The sequence below is a fragment of the Ammodytes marinus genome (assembly GCF_949987685.1).
Source record: "Ammodytes marinus genome assembly, chromosome: 17".
Classification (NCBI taxonomy): Eukaryota; Metazoa; Chordata; class Actinopteri; order Uranoscopiformes; family Ammodytidae; genus Ammodytes; species Ammodytes marinus.
In genome coordinates, this window is record NC_137221.1 from 12,604,860 (window position 1) to 12,621,129 (window position 16,270).

Genomic DNA, 16,270 nt, shown 5'->3' on the forward strand with positions numbered 1-16,270 from the left:
TATATAAATCATATTTGAATGATACAATGATACATACAAATGAACAAGGGTATGTAAAAACAAAAAGTTGAGACATTTAAGTAAAGTTGACTTCTAAGCGAACAAGGCAATAATCTGGATTGTGATTTAGAAGATTTCTGTTAATAATAAAAAAAGGTTTGAACATATAATTCCTCCCTGTCTGTGTACCCTTGTAACTATTATAAGAGGTGTACCCCCTCCAACTAGCTCAAACCACTGATACACATTATTCCAGAGACATGAGGTGGACTGCCTCAAAATCTAAACTCAGGGTCCATATCGCATCACTTTTTTGTAGGGAGTACAGTAAACTGAAATTTAAAAATCCCAACAAAGAACTTGTCTGAAATTAATCTTTAATGATTATTTAAAAAAACGTAAACAAACCTGTAAATTAAACATCTTTATTTTTAACTACTTTTGGCAAATAATGAATCAAATAATGAATCATAGCTGTGACCATTGTTGATTAAACCTTGTTGGCTGTGTAAAGACGTCTAAGTTACACGTAAGATGAGATCAAAGGTTTCCAACAATATAAAACTTAATCAAATCCCTGCTCAAACTTTGATTTAGCACATAGTCTGACTTGTGAAACTAACCTCATATATAGTGTGCTTTTATTAAAAAGGTGCTATCAAAGAATTGGCCAGGCTAGCAATAACGTGAATGTGTTGGAAATGGAAGACAGTAAATTAGCAAAACTGGATAGGATCAGTATTGCTTTGGGAGGGGGGCTGATGAGACATTAGAAATACAGATACATTCATAACAGCGTGCAGGTCTTTACAAACAAAGATAACAAGAGTGTCATTTATAAAAAAGCTGGGTGAATTCTTCATGTAATACATCTGAAGATTTTAACAGCTCCTCCTATTGTACTTTCTTTACAGTATTCTATTGGCAAGTTGGATAACTTTGTCATCTTGACTTGTCACATATCCAACATCTGACATTGTTTTTTTTTTCACACATTGTGGCAGAAGAATAAGACCTATTTAGGCACTTTTAAAAATCAGCTTGCTACAGGTCAGTGCTTGTTGCTGCCAGAGTGACACTCAAAAATGCAGAATGTCTTCACATACATTTGACTTCCAGTGACTTGTTCGGAAAGGCTACTATTGCTTCATTGAGGCCACTGCACCAATAGATCCTCTGGCAATGGATGGCAGTAAAAGTTGTCGCTAAAATGTCACCCAACAGGCCTCTGAGGTTAGAACCAAGTTATGTTATAATTGTTCTGGTGTGTCACTGGTCTGGCTGTGATGTGAAATAATCATCTGTCCGGAACACACTGGGGATCTGGTGATGTGGTGCTGGTCTTCTCGGGCTGGCTGGTTTCTGTGAGTAAAAATACAGAAAAATTAATGCTAAGTTTGTTTCGATATGGATATGAGAACACATAGAATTAATCAGGTGATCGATGTACAGTAAAGAAACTCTACATTTAAGAAGCCTGGGACACTCATTGTGCGGAAGATCTTCTTGAAAGCCCCCGGTAGTGTTCCTAGTTCTCCCTCTGCCTGCGTGACCTGCTCCTCCATTGCGTTGACATTAGCTCCCACCATCTTCACAAAGGCCTGCCGCCACACAAGAATAAAAGAAGGAAAAAGAAAGAAAAATTGTAACATTATTCTAGTTTATTTACACACATTGCTTCTGTTCCTTAGTTACAGAAAGAACTCATATGAAAGAAATAGATTACAGTCACTATGTTATGTTTTGGATTGTGTGAACCATTATTAGGAAATGAAAACAGGGATATACTGCACTTCTCTAGAACACTGTTTACTTACAGAGGATAGTGTTCTTTGTTGACTATGAATAAAAACTGCACACAAACCCTTTTTACATAAGATTTAATCATATGTTTCATGTTACATTCATTTCAGAATCCCTGTTAGTGTAGTACAGTCTGCTTTGGTCACAATATGCCTTTGGATCAAGCATTAGAAAAATACCAAACTACACATGTTGTATAAAGTAGCATGCATCCTTAAACCTTGCAAAATTGACATAATCACTTACCTCTAACTTATCAATTCTTCTGTATATTTGTCTCATTTCATCAGATTTCTGCTGGATTTGAGGTAGGTTTTCATTCACTATCTGGGAGGTATCATTACGGATCTAGAGAAAGAATACAAAGGGTGTGAGAGACAAATATGCATTTATAAGCGTTAACAGTGTCTTAAGCCTGACTTAGCTTACCATATCCAGCATCCCGACAAACTCATCTACTCTTGTAAGCATTTCTTCCAAGCTTTTCTCCAAGCACATGATCTAGCAGAGAAATCACGGGGAAAAAAAAAGGTTTGAAAATGTTACGCAAACACACGTGATATCCAAAGCAACATCAAATGCATGAACTGCACAGAGTTAGCATATGTCTTCTGCAACTGTTTCTGTGCACTTCCAGTCACAGCTGGAATTCAATTTAAAAAAGCCTTTAAATTGTTTCAGCAAGGACCACTGTGCCAAAACACAGGGGCCTTTGTCTTCCAACAGAGTCAGCTAGCCAACTCAGCTTTTTTTTTTTTTTAATTGCCTGCTATATCACGCAATTCCAGTTAGAGTAAGCTCAAGAGTGATAATAATGCGGCCAGTTGGCAATCATGTGTAATGCTATAGAAATATAGCCAGTTTCTGCAAAAATAGACAACTTTATTATACCTCTACCCTCCCACTACACCCTTGAGAAGGCTCAAATCTACATGCAATGGTGTAATTTTAAGGTCTTGCCAAATTAATTAAAGGCCTTTTATTTTCGTAACCAACCTTGAGTGCCTGGATTTAGATTTGTTATGACTTTTTTTGGGTCATAACCACATACTGAATTGTATACTTCTAATGTGTAGTAAACCAAACATGGAGAAAGAGAGTTATATTGTCTTAAAGTTGCTGTTATGGTGCTTAAGCAATTGAAATGACATTAGATTTGAGGAATGGTGCATGCTAACTTCTTTAGGACTTAAAACTGACTTTCTCTGATATATGCAATAAATGTCTTCGAAATACCAGTAAATCATCATACAGTGAGTCCTCCTGTCATAGTGAAAACGCGAACCAGGGACTGGGAGCCAGTCATGTAGCTTCCTAATTGTTGCTTAGCGACCACTTGGTCACGGACCGAATAGATCGTCGCAATGTTTATTACAGCAAAATATGTGTACTAGGGCTAGGAGGATACATCAGTTACTTCATAAACAAAGAGCAAGGCCAGCTAACTTCAACTCAGCTAATTAGTGCGTACAGAGCTCTACATGACTACTAGGCGTCTTTCATATACATAGCCTACCTCTTCTCCGGCTGTCGCCCTGATGTAGGTGGAGTAGTTGAGGGCTGTCTGTCTCAGGACATCTTCGTCCAGCTCTGGCTCACGCGGCTCGGCTGTCCCGGGCTCTGCTGTTTCGTTCAGGCTCGCGCTATGAGAGATATCGTTAGCTGCTGCACCAAAGCTGGGGCTCTGCGACACGGTGCCGCTGCTTAGGATCTCGCTCACCATTGACAAACTGCTCGCACTCTGGGAGACAATGCCACTGTCTCTGCTTATCTCCGCGCTGGACTCCTCCAGGGGAGACAGCAGGCCTACCCGGTCCACTCGATGAAGGTCCATGTCTCTCTGGGCTCTGGTTTACAGCCTGTGTTTTGCCTTTTCGCCTTGTCAACTGACTGGATCACGTGTGTTATGCAGCCCGATGGTGGCTCGGAAGGGTCATAACAGATAGCAAACAAAAATGCGCTAAAACTTTTTTTTTTTTTAAATGCGCTAAAACTTCATGCTTCTACAAATGTATCCCACTTTACTGTTGATTGTACATGCATAACAAGAGTCTATAACATAAAAGACAGATCCAATTCATAATCAAACTCAGAGAGAAAATCTCTCTGAAATAGATAGATATTTCAAACTTGTGGCTTATAGGCCTACTCTTTCAACCAAAACTAACTGGAAACTGATATATGTGATCAATTAGATTAATGCAAAAGTCAGTATTTTTCCCAACTGATTGAATTGAACGTCACATACCATGTCGTTGCAATCTCGACCAGCAGATGGCAGCCAGACTTACTGCACAGCGCTCGACTTCAGAATCAGTTGTCAAATGCAGTTAAGAATTCCCCTTAATGTTATTTAAGCTTTACATTGTGACATGGTCGGGTAAAATATTGTCAGTGATCTATGAGAATTTTGTGAAAATCAAAATGTGAATGTCCCAATCATTTTAAATTTGATCTATAACAAGAGCTTGTCAGCTTTAGCCTACTCAGTCTACTTGGTTCTTTGCCAGCTGAGCATGTGTCATATATGAATACAGTTATTTTACAATTAGTGCTTACATTTTTGCAAACTGCAGTGCTAAAATTATTGCAAAACTGTAAGGACCAACCGCATGTATAGTCTTTGGCTGATAATGACTTTGATGAGTGATATGCTTTGCTTGTGATTCAAGGTCAGTGTTAAAGACAGGCACTGATTGTATGACATCCAGAATGCTTGACCAACCAAAACACTATAATCCACTGATAAGTGGTGCAGCCTAAAGCCATGGCAGACTCGTTGGGTGTCAATGATCCATTAGCGGTTTGAGTAGTTTTGCATTCTTAGTAAACACAGCAGAAAAACTTTCATTAGCAGAGGGGTGATAGGAGTTTGCTGCTGCTGGAAGGCCTCTGACCCAGCTGCATTCCTGCTGCATGTTCAAGCTGAAAGCACTGGATGTAGCCAACACTTACATGGTGATACGGACTGGTTGCGTCTGAAAAAAAATAAGGAATTCAACCTTCAGATAGTGCCCCATCCAACACGCATGGACTTGTTGCATAAAGCTGCAGATTTACTTGACTGGGTGTGAGGTTATCGTTCCAATAGCAGTGCATGACATTTGAGGAGGCATATTATCAGTAATCAGTGTGGTATTACCTAGTTTGCCTTATACAGAGGTGAACATATCTTCATGGTTTCACTGCAGCTGCAGAATAGTTAATAACACTAGTAATTTCCAGTCAAAGTCACACCCCATAGACCATGTTTTGTGGTTATACATTCCTCGTCGTCTCCAGAAGCTGCCGTTGGTGAAGACATTGTGATGACAGCCTCTACCATAATTGAGGGAGCTTAAACCAGAGTTATTGTATGTCACTGACTATTTTGTTTTAAATAACATTTAAGGACTACATTTTTTTTTGTTGCCCATATAGCCTACTGTGTAAAAAACCCATATCTGCAAGATAAACTATAATCCACAAGTTCAACATAAGTAGCTATTAAAATGAGAGCACAAACGCTTCAACACAGTCACGATTATACAAATGAGTAATTGGCGACTTTTAAATGACAAATTCCAAACTCTAGGAACCATGCTAAACCAAACACCACATCTCTAGTTCACAATTAACAAGAATTAAAATAATTTATTGGAACAGATACAAGGATTTGATCACAATCATCAATGCATAAAAGAACTATTAAAAAAAAATCATACTCTACACAGCATTTATCAGAATATAAGAAATATAGATTTACTCTTTAAAAACATCCATAAGCAACCCCGTGTTGGTCCCAGTAAAAAGAATGAAAAGGATCTTAATAAAAGTGGTCACTAACAAAAGAGATTAGGCTGTAGGCACATTCAGAACTCTAGGATACAGTGGACTCGCCTTTAAAAAAAACACTTTGTTCTGATGCTCATTACATACATACGTACAAATCCTTTGATGTAAGACAAAGACGACTTAAAAAATACGGGAAATATATACAAAACATATGCCTTCGTTTCCTGGCGTGTGTAACTTCCTAGAATCAATTATCATGTAAAAAAAACAAACGAGGAGTTACAAAATTAGTATCGGACAAAACACTGTCATGCTCAAATTTTATCCGGCCTGGTGTTCCAGTTTTTAGTCTCTGAGCAGTGGGGATGTATCTGTTTTTGTGTGTGTGTGCTTGTGTGTCTCTCTCTTTAGAAGTATTATAGGGTAATGACGGTGCCATCCTCCTCCACCCCTCCCCTGGGCAGTGCCAGACTGTGCCGTGGGTCCGATTTCATGGAGCTGAGGATTTTGTGCAGGCTGCCGTTGCTGTGGCGGAGGGCCGGGTTGCTGCTGTGATGCGAAGGCTGTGCGTGGTGATGGCGCTGATGCTGCATGGACTGTGGGTGCTGTGGTGGGTTGTGCTGAAGGTTCAGGTCTCTGTGGAGCTGGTAGCTGAGGCTGCTGTGGTGCTGCTGCTGCTGGTTGTTGTGGTGGTGGTGGGTGTGGTTGTGGTGGGATCCTCCGTTGAGGCTGTGCTGGGAGTGGAAGGAGGCAGTGGACACTACTGATGAAGGACGCGTGGGAGGGCTGGGAGGTGCCGCGTGGTGGCCCGATGTTGTCGTCGTGGTTGTGTGCGTCTGCTGCTGGTGTTGCTGTTGCTGTGTGCGCGACACGCTGGACGCCAGGGAAGCGTTGGACCTCTGAGACGGCCGCTTGAGGCTGCTCTCGATGACAATATCCGTCTCCTCGTCGCTCTCCAACTCGTCTTGATAGCCGTGAGCTCCGGAGGAAATCAGCCCCCCACCCACCGAGGCCACCGACAGACTGGGGTAGCCGGTGGACCCGCTGCTGTCCGAAGACTGGCCCGAGCTGCCCGAGATGCGGCTTCCGCGGACCACGTTGTTGCGCTGGTTGACCGGCTTGACCGTCACGATCAGGTTGTGGCTGTTGGCGATCATCATGTCCGTCACCTGGTCCAGGGACTTGCCCGTCACCTCGATGCCGTTCACCTCCAGCACCTCGTCGTTGACCGCCAGCAGCCCCGTGCTCTCCGCCAAGCCTCCGGGCACCATGCGAGATATGAAGATGCCGGGCACCTTCTCCAGTCCGTGCGGCGTCACCCGAACACTGGTTCCGTCTCTGATGTAGAAGCCCAGGGGTTTGTCCGAGCCGTGGCGATACAGTCGCACGCGGCGGTGAGACTCGGGCAGGATGTCCACGTCGATGATGGAAGAGACGGGCCGGAAGTCCTGGGGCATGCCGATGCGGATCTGGGGCCGTTTGCGGTTGACGTCGTTGCGCAGCGCGACCACCGCCTTCTTCCGACGCGTTATTGTGTTGGTTCCAAAGTTGGCATAGTCGACCTCTTCTGCAAAAGAAGTAAACAGAAAAGTGTTAGAAATGGCATGTTTAGGGCTCAGGTTTCATGATTTTAAAATGTGCAGGAAACTTATGTTAAAAACATTCTTTCTTCCATGTGTAGCCTACTGGGTCCCCAAATGTTAGAGGTGAAGGGAAAATACCTAAATGCACAAAATATTGAGGAGCAGGAGGATTTGGAAAGGTAAAAGAATGTGACAACAGAAAACGTTTCTGAAACTATAAAACCTGTACTCCAGTCTTTGCCTTCACCTTTAAATCAAACCACCTGTTTAACAAACTCCAAAGCCTTTGTTCAAATTATGCACAGATGTGCCTGAAAGTAACTTCCCTGTAGAAGACCTGCTAATCATTTATTCAGATTTTATTCCATGTGTGACATAACATAGTTCTTACCTAAGGCCATAAACAAAACCTGACTGCTTTGAGTATGAAGCTAATGTTTTACAGTGAGTCCGACCTACGTGTACATGTAAGCATGGCAACTGGATCCACATATATGGTTAATACTGAACTCTGTGGGCATGTTTGTAAAAAAACAAAAGAATGCCGAGTGTGCAGTGCATTCCTGCCTTTGCTGACAGAGGTGACCCACCCTTCTGCTACCAGGTAGCAGCTGTGATTCCCAGTGTGCATCTTTGCACCCAGACACCCAGGCACAAACATGTACTGTCCTCTGTCCAAACGTTGAACTCAAAGTATTGAAAAAATACTCTATGTGCTTGAACTAAAAATAAAAGTCCTCTGGCTGAACTCGTAAGAGGCCACAAAGGATATTATACAATGTAGAAAGAAAGGAGTTTTGTGAGAAGATTAGTGAGGTAATCTCAGCTAAAGCACAACATTTTAACCCAGAGATTTAGTGCAATCAACAAAACAATGAAAACCCTCATAAGCTAGGTCACTCCTTCGCAACAAGAGAGTGGCTTCTTTGGAACAACATAGGTGCTGCCAAACATCTTCATGTTATTGCTTGGATATAATAAAATAGGAAAGACCAGGCTGAGAGTGGATTAAAAAATACACTCTGGGAGTCACACTTTAGAAAACAAAATGCCTCAAAGCATTCCTTGAGTTGTGGTTCTGACAAAGACAGTGTCAGATAAAGAGAAATAATACAGAGTGTGCTCCATGGTGAACAAATACATATACTTGATAGCTCTCTTATCTTCCCCTCTCTGGCAAACAGGAAATCTGGACAGAGCAAAGCCCGATGTGACAGGAAGTAAAGATCCCCAGGCGGGAGCATCAGCTCATACACTTCCATGGTGACGGCAATGAGTCATCTTTGCCCTACTGTTGTGGGACACCTGCTCTAGAATATTTTTGTGGTTGAGCACACTGTACATTTTGGGCCTGTCTTCAAAGTGCACTGTGTGAGTCTCTTCGCAGAGCCAGCCGGCCGTCTGTCCCAGTCCAGCCTCAGAGGAGTGTGGACATGTGCCATACAACTCCCTATGCAATGCTGACTCATCATTAATGCACAGTATCTACGTTCACCACCCAGAATGTGGACGAAGCAGCATGTTATACAACAGCTCCAGAGAAGAGGGGTGTCTGGGGATGGGGAATTGAGTGAAATCTGGTGCAAGCCCTCACTGTCAGGCATAAAGCAGCTTTTGTAGGTGTCAGCAGTGACACAAAACACAGAACACATGGGGAATTAGTGAGGACTAAAATTGGCGGGGGGGAATAAAAATGATAAACGATTTGAGTGAAATAGTAGACTGACGTCTCTCGGCACAGCATGAAATAATGTTGTCAAGCGATCGCAAACCCGAGCCAAAAGTGCGCTTACACCAGATAAAGAAATAGCCTGGAAAATCCCTCACATCAACCTTTGCTGTTTGAAAATTAGCCTTTCTTGAAAAATGCCATTTTTAAAACGAAGGCTTCTGAATATCATCAAACTTAGCGCGCAGTGTTTCAGAGTTTTCTGTGCATGCCGTGGCAGAAGCCCATTTGATTGAAACCAGACAAGGCATTTGCTACAGGGCTGGAATTTCTGCCACAAGTGCAAGTCTCTCCTGATGGGAACCATGTTGGAGGGGATCGCTGCAGAGTCTCATTACAGGTTTACGGTGCAACACCCCTCCTTTGCCTCCTTCCTCCACACCCTCACCTTGGTCACAAACCAACAACAGCGTATTTAGTAGGTCAGATGAACTTTTAGTCAGAAATCCTATGTGTACAAGTATAACTATGCTTTCTATTTTTAATGCCTCACAGCTGTTCCACAAAAGCCCATGTTGATGTAATTTGTTTAAAAGAAACAGACAAATACAAAGACATGGGGTGTGTTTGATATTTCCTAGGGCAATAGAAGGAGAGGGAAGACTGAAGTGAAGCTGAGCAGGGGTTAATTCTGGGTTTGGAACAACATGTGCTGTTACACTGATCACACTGAGCAGCACTATATAATAATGATAAAAAAAAGTGATTTTATGTTTCAGCAAAGACGAAAAACTACACACAAAACCTTTTAGTGCACCAGGGCTAGAAATTACTATTTTTGTAACAGTTTAAGTCCCTTTTTGTGTCATTAAGGCCACACATTCCCTCGGTCCTGCTTCTCAAAATGTGAGAATTAGCCACATTATGCTTGATCTTCATTGATAGCCTTTGTTTTGGTTTCGGACTGCCGATTGGACAAAGCAAGCTATTTGAAGACGTCACATTGTGACTGACATTTTTCACCAAAGCATTAAACCGAGAAATATTCAGTTAATTAATTGATGAGGAAAATGGTCAGTTGCAGCCCTTTAAGTGCACCATGCCTTCTAATCACAAGCCAGACTAAAGATATATTCCCCCTTAAAGTGAAAGCACTGGAGCATCATGGGGTTACAGTACTTGGAGATGCCAAACAAATTAAGACGTAAAGTCATAGAACAGGACTGTGGCAGCCAAACCCTGTCTGTCTATGCCTGTCTGCGGGCCTGGGGTATTACATTCAGGACCGTCATCAAACCGAAAAGGGTTTTTCCATTGCAAAGTTATGTTCCTCTGCTACTGTGAGAATAAAAAACCCTCACACAAAACCCTGCTGAGCACATTCCGTAGTGGAAATCGTATGCATGTCATATGTGCTCTGCCTACTGAACTGTCGTTTTTTAAATACATGTGATTACAGTCTGCAGCTGAATAAAAAGGCTTTCTTAACCAGTCCAATCTTCTGGAAAGTCGCTGATTACTTCAAAATAGCCCAAGTAATCGTGCACTATGAGGTGTAGCAGCTTTGCAGGCCTAGCTTGATCCTACCAAGTGTGCAGGACAGACAGACGGACAGGCACACACACACACACACACACAAATTGTGGTGTAGCGCTAAACTAAACTAAGGGAGCACGTTCCAGCTGATCACACAAAGGTTATCGTAACAACTCCTGACAAACCTAATCCCGGCTACACCGAAGCATGATGGGTAAGCCAATGTGAACCCTTTAATCAAAGGCTGTCGGGTCACTGCCAGGCATTTGTAGGCTAAACAGCACCTCAGATCAAAGCCTACCGTCTCTATTAGCTATTGCTCACTCCTTCCATAATGTTGCTCACTGATCGGAGTATATGGAATATGGAATGAAAAATAAAAAGCACACAAACACGATCTAAGAAACACACAGCTGTTTGCATTGATCATTAACTTCAGTTTGTCCTAAACTTAAGGTCAGGGGGATTCCACTCGAAATCCAGCTAATAGCCAGGCTAAATGCTGATGGGGATGGAAAAAACATTCATTCACTTATATGACATCTGTGGTAAAGAGTATAATGAGGAGTAATACGAGAGCTCCAACACAGATTGGTGGATAAAGAAAGGTCAAAATTTCACAGAGGGATTTCTGTAAAACCTAAATCCCAAATTGCAATACCGACATAAATTACTAAAACCATAATGCCAGACACAACCTAACTTGACTCCAACCCAGGGTCAAGGGAAAGAGGTCAGAGGTGGGAAAGATGGCTCCTGGGTGACTTCTACATTCTGTTCTCTGCTGATGTTTCCAGCTGTGCGCATGACGCTCCAGGAATGTCGTGGTAAATGTAGGTGGAGATGTCTCCGAGCAGGTTGAGGACTTGCATAACCTCTCAAGACAGGCACGGGCTGATTTGAACCAAAGCAGCTGTCTATTTCAAGCTTGCTATGATACCGTTTAAGTAACACGATACATCACTGGCATATTGCTAATCTTTTTCACAGCCAAAGACAGTACTTAATTGAAATAGAAAAACTGCCTGACAATCATATAACGTTATCATGAAATATTTGCCTCTTGGATGTACATTTGGAAGGAGGAAGAAAACCAGACAGACCAATTAGAAACCAACGAACTAACTTGGATCTGGTTCTCAGGTGCTTTAGAAAAGCCCTCATGCTGTTCTTGAGCTTAGCGACAGGGAAAAGAGGAAAAAATAGTCTTTGTTCTACTGCAGCCCACCTCTAGTTAACCAGAGCTGTGAAGAGGAGGCCCTTTAAAGTCCTACTGCTTTTTCCACCATCTCCCATAAAATATAGGAATCTGAAGAGTTTTATGATCAACCATTAAGGGGCCTCTCTGCACACTTGTTCCTGGCAGGTCTTCTTACATTCACGACTGACCCGACACAACTGTAAACATACACCGAAGAGGCGATGGAAATGAAGCAAAACAGTAACACACTTCTGTTTTGACAAAGTGTTTCAAATATATGTCTTGGTAATCACATGTGATGCAGTGTGAGTAATAGACAAATGAGCAGTATTTGTACAATATGCGTTTGTGTACGAGTACACAGCTCCAAAAAGCAGACCATTACAAATATCAGCTCCTGGCTTTACACAGTGAGTATGCAGACACAACATACCTGGTTTGCTTTTGTTTCCTGTCTGCACCACAAACAATAAGCTGCAGTTCAGACTAATGGCTTTTGAAGAGGTGTTTGGGGCCGACTTCACGTGTGATATTTCACACAGGGCATTGTGAAAGTTTGGCACGCTACGTTAAGTACTTTTAGTACACCTGTTGGCAACTAGGACATCACGAGGACAGGGGAAAAACAATGACTAGCTGCTGGAAATAGAGACAGATTATACAAAATATTACAGGATTTGTCCCTGTTGTGTCAACAGTGCTAGCATGTGTGAAGGCACAGTGCCTGCATGTCACCACACGTGCACATGTTCATCTGTATGAATGGACATTATTGTGCTTGGTGGGCAGTAAATGAAGGGACATACTGTACTGTATTTCATCTTTATAAAAAGCTCAAGTCATCCTGTGGGATTTGCTGAGTCACTATCAAAAATATTGTTTGTTTTGCTATGGTTTAAATGTATTGCTTGTAGCCTAAGGAAATTAACGTCATTCACCAGTGAAAAGGCATGCTATTATGTGCATGTGAGACCTGGGGTAAAGGTGACAACATCAACACCATGCTAACAGCTTCAGTGGTGGCCCCTCAGGAGTGTGACCCGTTGGTGATGATATTTTTTTACCAAGTGATATGTCCCAGACACAGCTGAAGAACTTGCACACAATCTTTTCGGACTGCTTCACAGACAGATACTGTGGTTACACCAGACCATGCCTTGGATATGGAAATCAAGCGTGTAGGAAATTGTTATTAAATGCTAGATTTAGTATTAAACGTCTCCACTTTCTGTGATTTAAAATTCCTTATACAATCAAACAAACACTCATATGCTTTATTTCCGAAAGCTGAATGTTTGATAACTCTTGTATCTGTACGGTACATATAAAAAGCTACACCCAGCAGCTGGTTAGTTTAGCTAGGCATAAAGACTGGAAACTGGGGGCATCAATTAGCCTGGCTCTGTCCATAAGTTACAGAATCAATTCTTATCCTACAACAGTAATTAACACGTTATATCGCATAAATAAACGTTTGTTGTTATCGAACCATTCCTTGTTAAGTAGTACATGTTCCTTTATGGTTCAATACAGTTCACTTACTTCTCAAGCTAAATAACACATTGGATTATGTGAAAAAAAAAATTCCTACAGGACCGCCTCAACATACATACATACATCAGTTCACGACTGTATGCTGAAACTATACAGCCCTATGCTCTACGCCCTGTTGCTCTGTCTGCAGCATATCCAGCTACAGTCCATCTATGCAAGTGACATTCCGGCACCCCTACAACCCCACATTGCCCCCCCCTCTCCTCCATCATGGCTTTCGTCCAAGCGTGACAAAGTGCTTCGTGACAGCACACACCATAATCACTGGAGAGAGGGGAGAGATTAGGCACACAGAAAGAGAATAGTGAATAGTGCTAGACCCTGCTGCCTTTTGCATTAGGTCACTGTGGCAGTGGTTTCATTCCCGGGCCCCATACACAGACACAGACACACACACAAAGCTGGAAACTACTCACTTTCAAAACCACCAGGAATATGTGGCATGAAGTAGAACGGGATGAAACAGCACACGACAGGGCGCAGCCAATGCAGGACAAAACGAGACAGTCAGGTACAGTATAGACGTACGTGTCCACCGAGACATTTTTCCAGAAGCTATATTTGCATTTTGTTTTTGGTCCCGTTTGCATTAGAAAAGAAGCGATTTAATGGAACGCAGTGGGCTTTGTATTGCCTTTCTCCTCATAGCGTGGGCGCCACAAATAGCTGGCTTTTCACCACTCCCCCAATGGTTTCATACAACACATCCAAATACAGCAATGTCAGCTTTCTACATTCAAATTTTTATACATTCCTCTCCCATGTCAATGAGCTGCAGTAAAACAGGCTTTCCTCCTCCTCCACTGTTTGAGTTGCCATGTCGAGTTTTCCCCTTTGTCAATGTGAAGTGCATTTTAGAGCCTGTTCCAAAAGGACGCACACACATAAATGTAAGGAATGAACCAAAACGATCAGTATTCTTGGAAGTCTCATCTGTTCCCCCACTGGAGACGAACGGGAAGTCTATGTGTGTGTTTAGGGGCCGACTGCTGCCAAGACGTTCAGCTAACACTAACATGGAAAAAGAATCCAGACAGAATAAAGAAGAACAATTTTTATTTTTTTTAACATGCACACATATTTCACATTCTTGCAGCGGTGGCTGAGGCGGGGCCCTGTGTTGATATTTGGAATAAAACTTGATAAACCTACGTTGTTATAATCGACAGCTGCGTTGAAGGCTCGAGTAAAGGAGCGTACTGGAAGTTTCTGTGATCTTGTGCATGCCGTGTTATGCTAGGTGCATTACAAATAAAGAACATACAGGCAGCATTGGTAAGTACACTTAGTACTGTACTTGAGGATTTCTATTTCATGCAAACTTTATACGTTTACTTAGCAGCATTTGAGAGGGAGATCTTACTTTTTACACCCGTTTAAAGTAAAGTCAACTTGCTGATGCTATGTAAAATAAATAAATGTTGCTTAAGTTAATACATCAATAATATTGATCAAATAACAATAAAAACACCTTCATGAACCATCCTGCATCATGATGACTTATTTTACTTTTGATGCAGTGCCTTTAACTGTATATTTTCACATCAAGTAAAGGATCTGAATAGCTTTTCCACTACCGAAGGTGAGCGCGCGCACACACACACACACACACACACACACTTGCTCATTACAGGAGGACAGGTAGAAAAAAATTGCTTTGAGAGTGCACTAACATGGTTACTTATTAACAGACTCCAAAACCCACAATCGAAATTCTTAATGATTCCAGTAGAGATTAGTTTTCCCTCCTAAAAACAAGACAACACTTTCACAATCTCTCCCATGCCCCATGCATGCATTTCTCTCTCTCTCTCCCCCCCCCCCCTCCCCGATTCCTTCACTCCTTTAACTCGTTTCACTAGCAGATACAGGGGCCGGGCTGCACATCTGGGACAAGTTAAATGGAGCTGCCTTGTCTGCTCCGTTCTGGCTCGGCCTGTGTGGTTGGGTGGGGTGGGGTCGGGAGGGGAGTAACAGGTTTAAGATTCACTGCAGGTAACACTCACCCCTATCACTCACACACATTCACACACACCAACTTTTGCTATTAATACACACACAGATGTTGGGCCACATCACTAGGGGAACAGAGGTTAGTGAGAGGTATTTTAAGGGAGTGGGAAAGTGTGTGTGTGTATGTGTGTGTGTGTATGTGTGTGTGTGTGTGTGTGTGTGTGCGCGCAACATTGTGCGTATAAGGAAATTAACCTGTGTTTTTGTGTGCGTCCGTGGGGGGCTGACGTTTAGCAGAGGAGGGGTAGGGGAGGAACATCAAAGGAGGGAGGTAGAGGAGAGCGATGGAGTGGACAGGTCTTGCATTCCTGCAACCTTTCAGAAGGAGCAATCTCCAGTCCATTAAGACCCTCTCTTACCCCCAACCTCCACTCTTTAAAAAAAAAAAAAAAAAAAGGTGCTGTAGTGGGCTCAACAACCTTCCTGCCTCCTCCCTCCTTCCTTCCCCTACCTCTTTCTCTTGAATATAACTAACTACCGCTTCTGGTTTTAATACAGCTGCCTTCTCTGCTGATCATATGCATGTTTCCAACCAAGAAAACATATGCTGTTGATTTAAGCTCAAAAGAGTCTTTGCTGCCATCTGGCCCACAGGTATACCCGGGCTGCCTTTCACTGCTCACACTACCCATGCAACGCAATAAATATACAACAGACATGTATTAAATAAAAGTTATACCGAGCAATGAGAAATGAGCAGATTACTTTTTATATTTCAAAAGAGAACAATAAAGACTCAAGCGCAGACATGACAACACTCAAACATAGGACAAATAATACACTGTACAGGCTTTTTTGGGCGAAAGGGCAAAACGCATTGCCCTGGTGACACAAGTATACAGCAGCATAACTTGGACTTGTGTCCTTGCCACCTGTCTGGCCCTCTGTTTATGTGAGAGTCAATGTGAGTGATTAAGTGGGTGTGTGTGTGAGAGGAGGTCAGATTTAGGGGAAAAAAACACACCAGGATGACTCTAGAGTGAAGAGGAAAACACAAGTCTTTGTTCCCCGTTACAAAACTAAAACTCTAAATACTAAGGAAATAATATGACCAACATTATAACAACTGCTGTATAAACTCAAGTCTTTGCAAACCAAAACACAAGCTTGGCAGCCATTTACCCTCTTCTAGCCATC

At 42.4% G+C, this 16,270-nt stretch overlaps 2 protein-coding genes across 2 annotated transcripts in view; both read right to left on the reverse strand.

The window, feature by feature from the left end:
• Positions 1–430: 430 nt before the first annotated feature.
• bloc1s4 (biogenesis of lysosomal organelles complex-1, subunit 4, cappuccino) lies at positions 431–3,674 on the reverse strand. Its single transcript, XM_080045611.1, has 5 exons — positions 3,320–3,674; positions 2,233–2,304; positions 2,050–2,151; positions 1,467–1,601; positions 431–1,362 (listed from the first exon to the last, which is right to left on the reverse strand). The coding sequence occupies exons 1-5, from the start codon at positions 3,635–3,637 to the stop codon at positions 1,270–1,272; spliced, it is 720 nt and encodes a 239-aa protein (XP_079901737.1). The 5' UTR covers positions 3,638–3,674; the 3' UTR covers positions 431–1,269.
• A 1,773-nt stretch (positions 3,675–5,447) lies between these two features.
• Positions 5,448–16,270, reverse strand: part of pard6gb (par-6 family cell polarity regulator gamma b) — a 31,354-nt gene continuing 20,531 nt past the window's right edge. Inside the window, exon 3 of the mRNA XM_080045769.1 lies at positions 5,448–7,144. Within this exon, the coding sequence (XP_079901895.1) occupies positions 5,994–7,144 (1,151 nt within the window). The 3' untranslated portion in view covers positions 5,448–5,993. The remainder of the gene's footprint in view (positions 7,145–16,270) is intronic.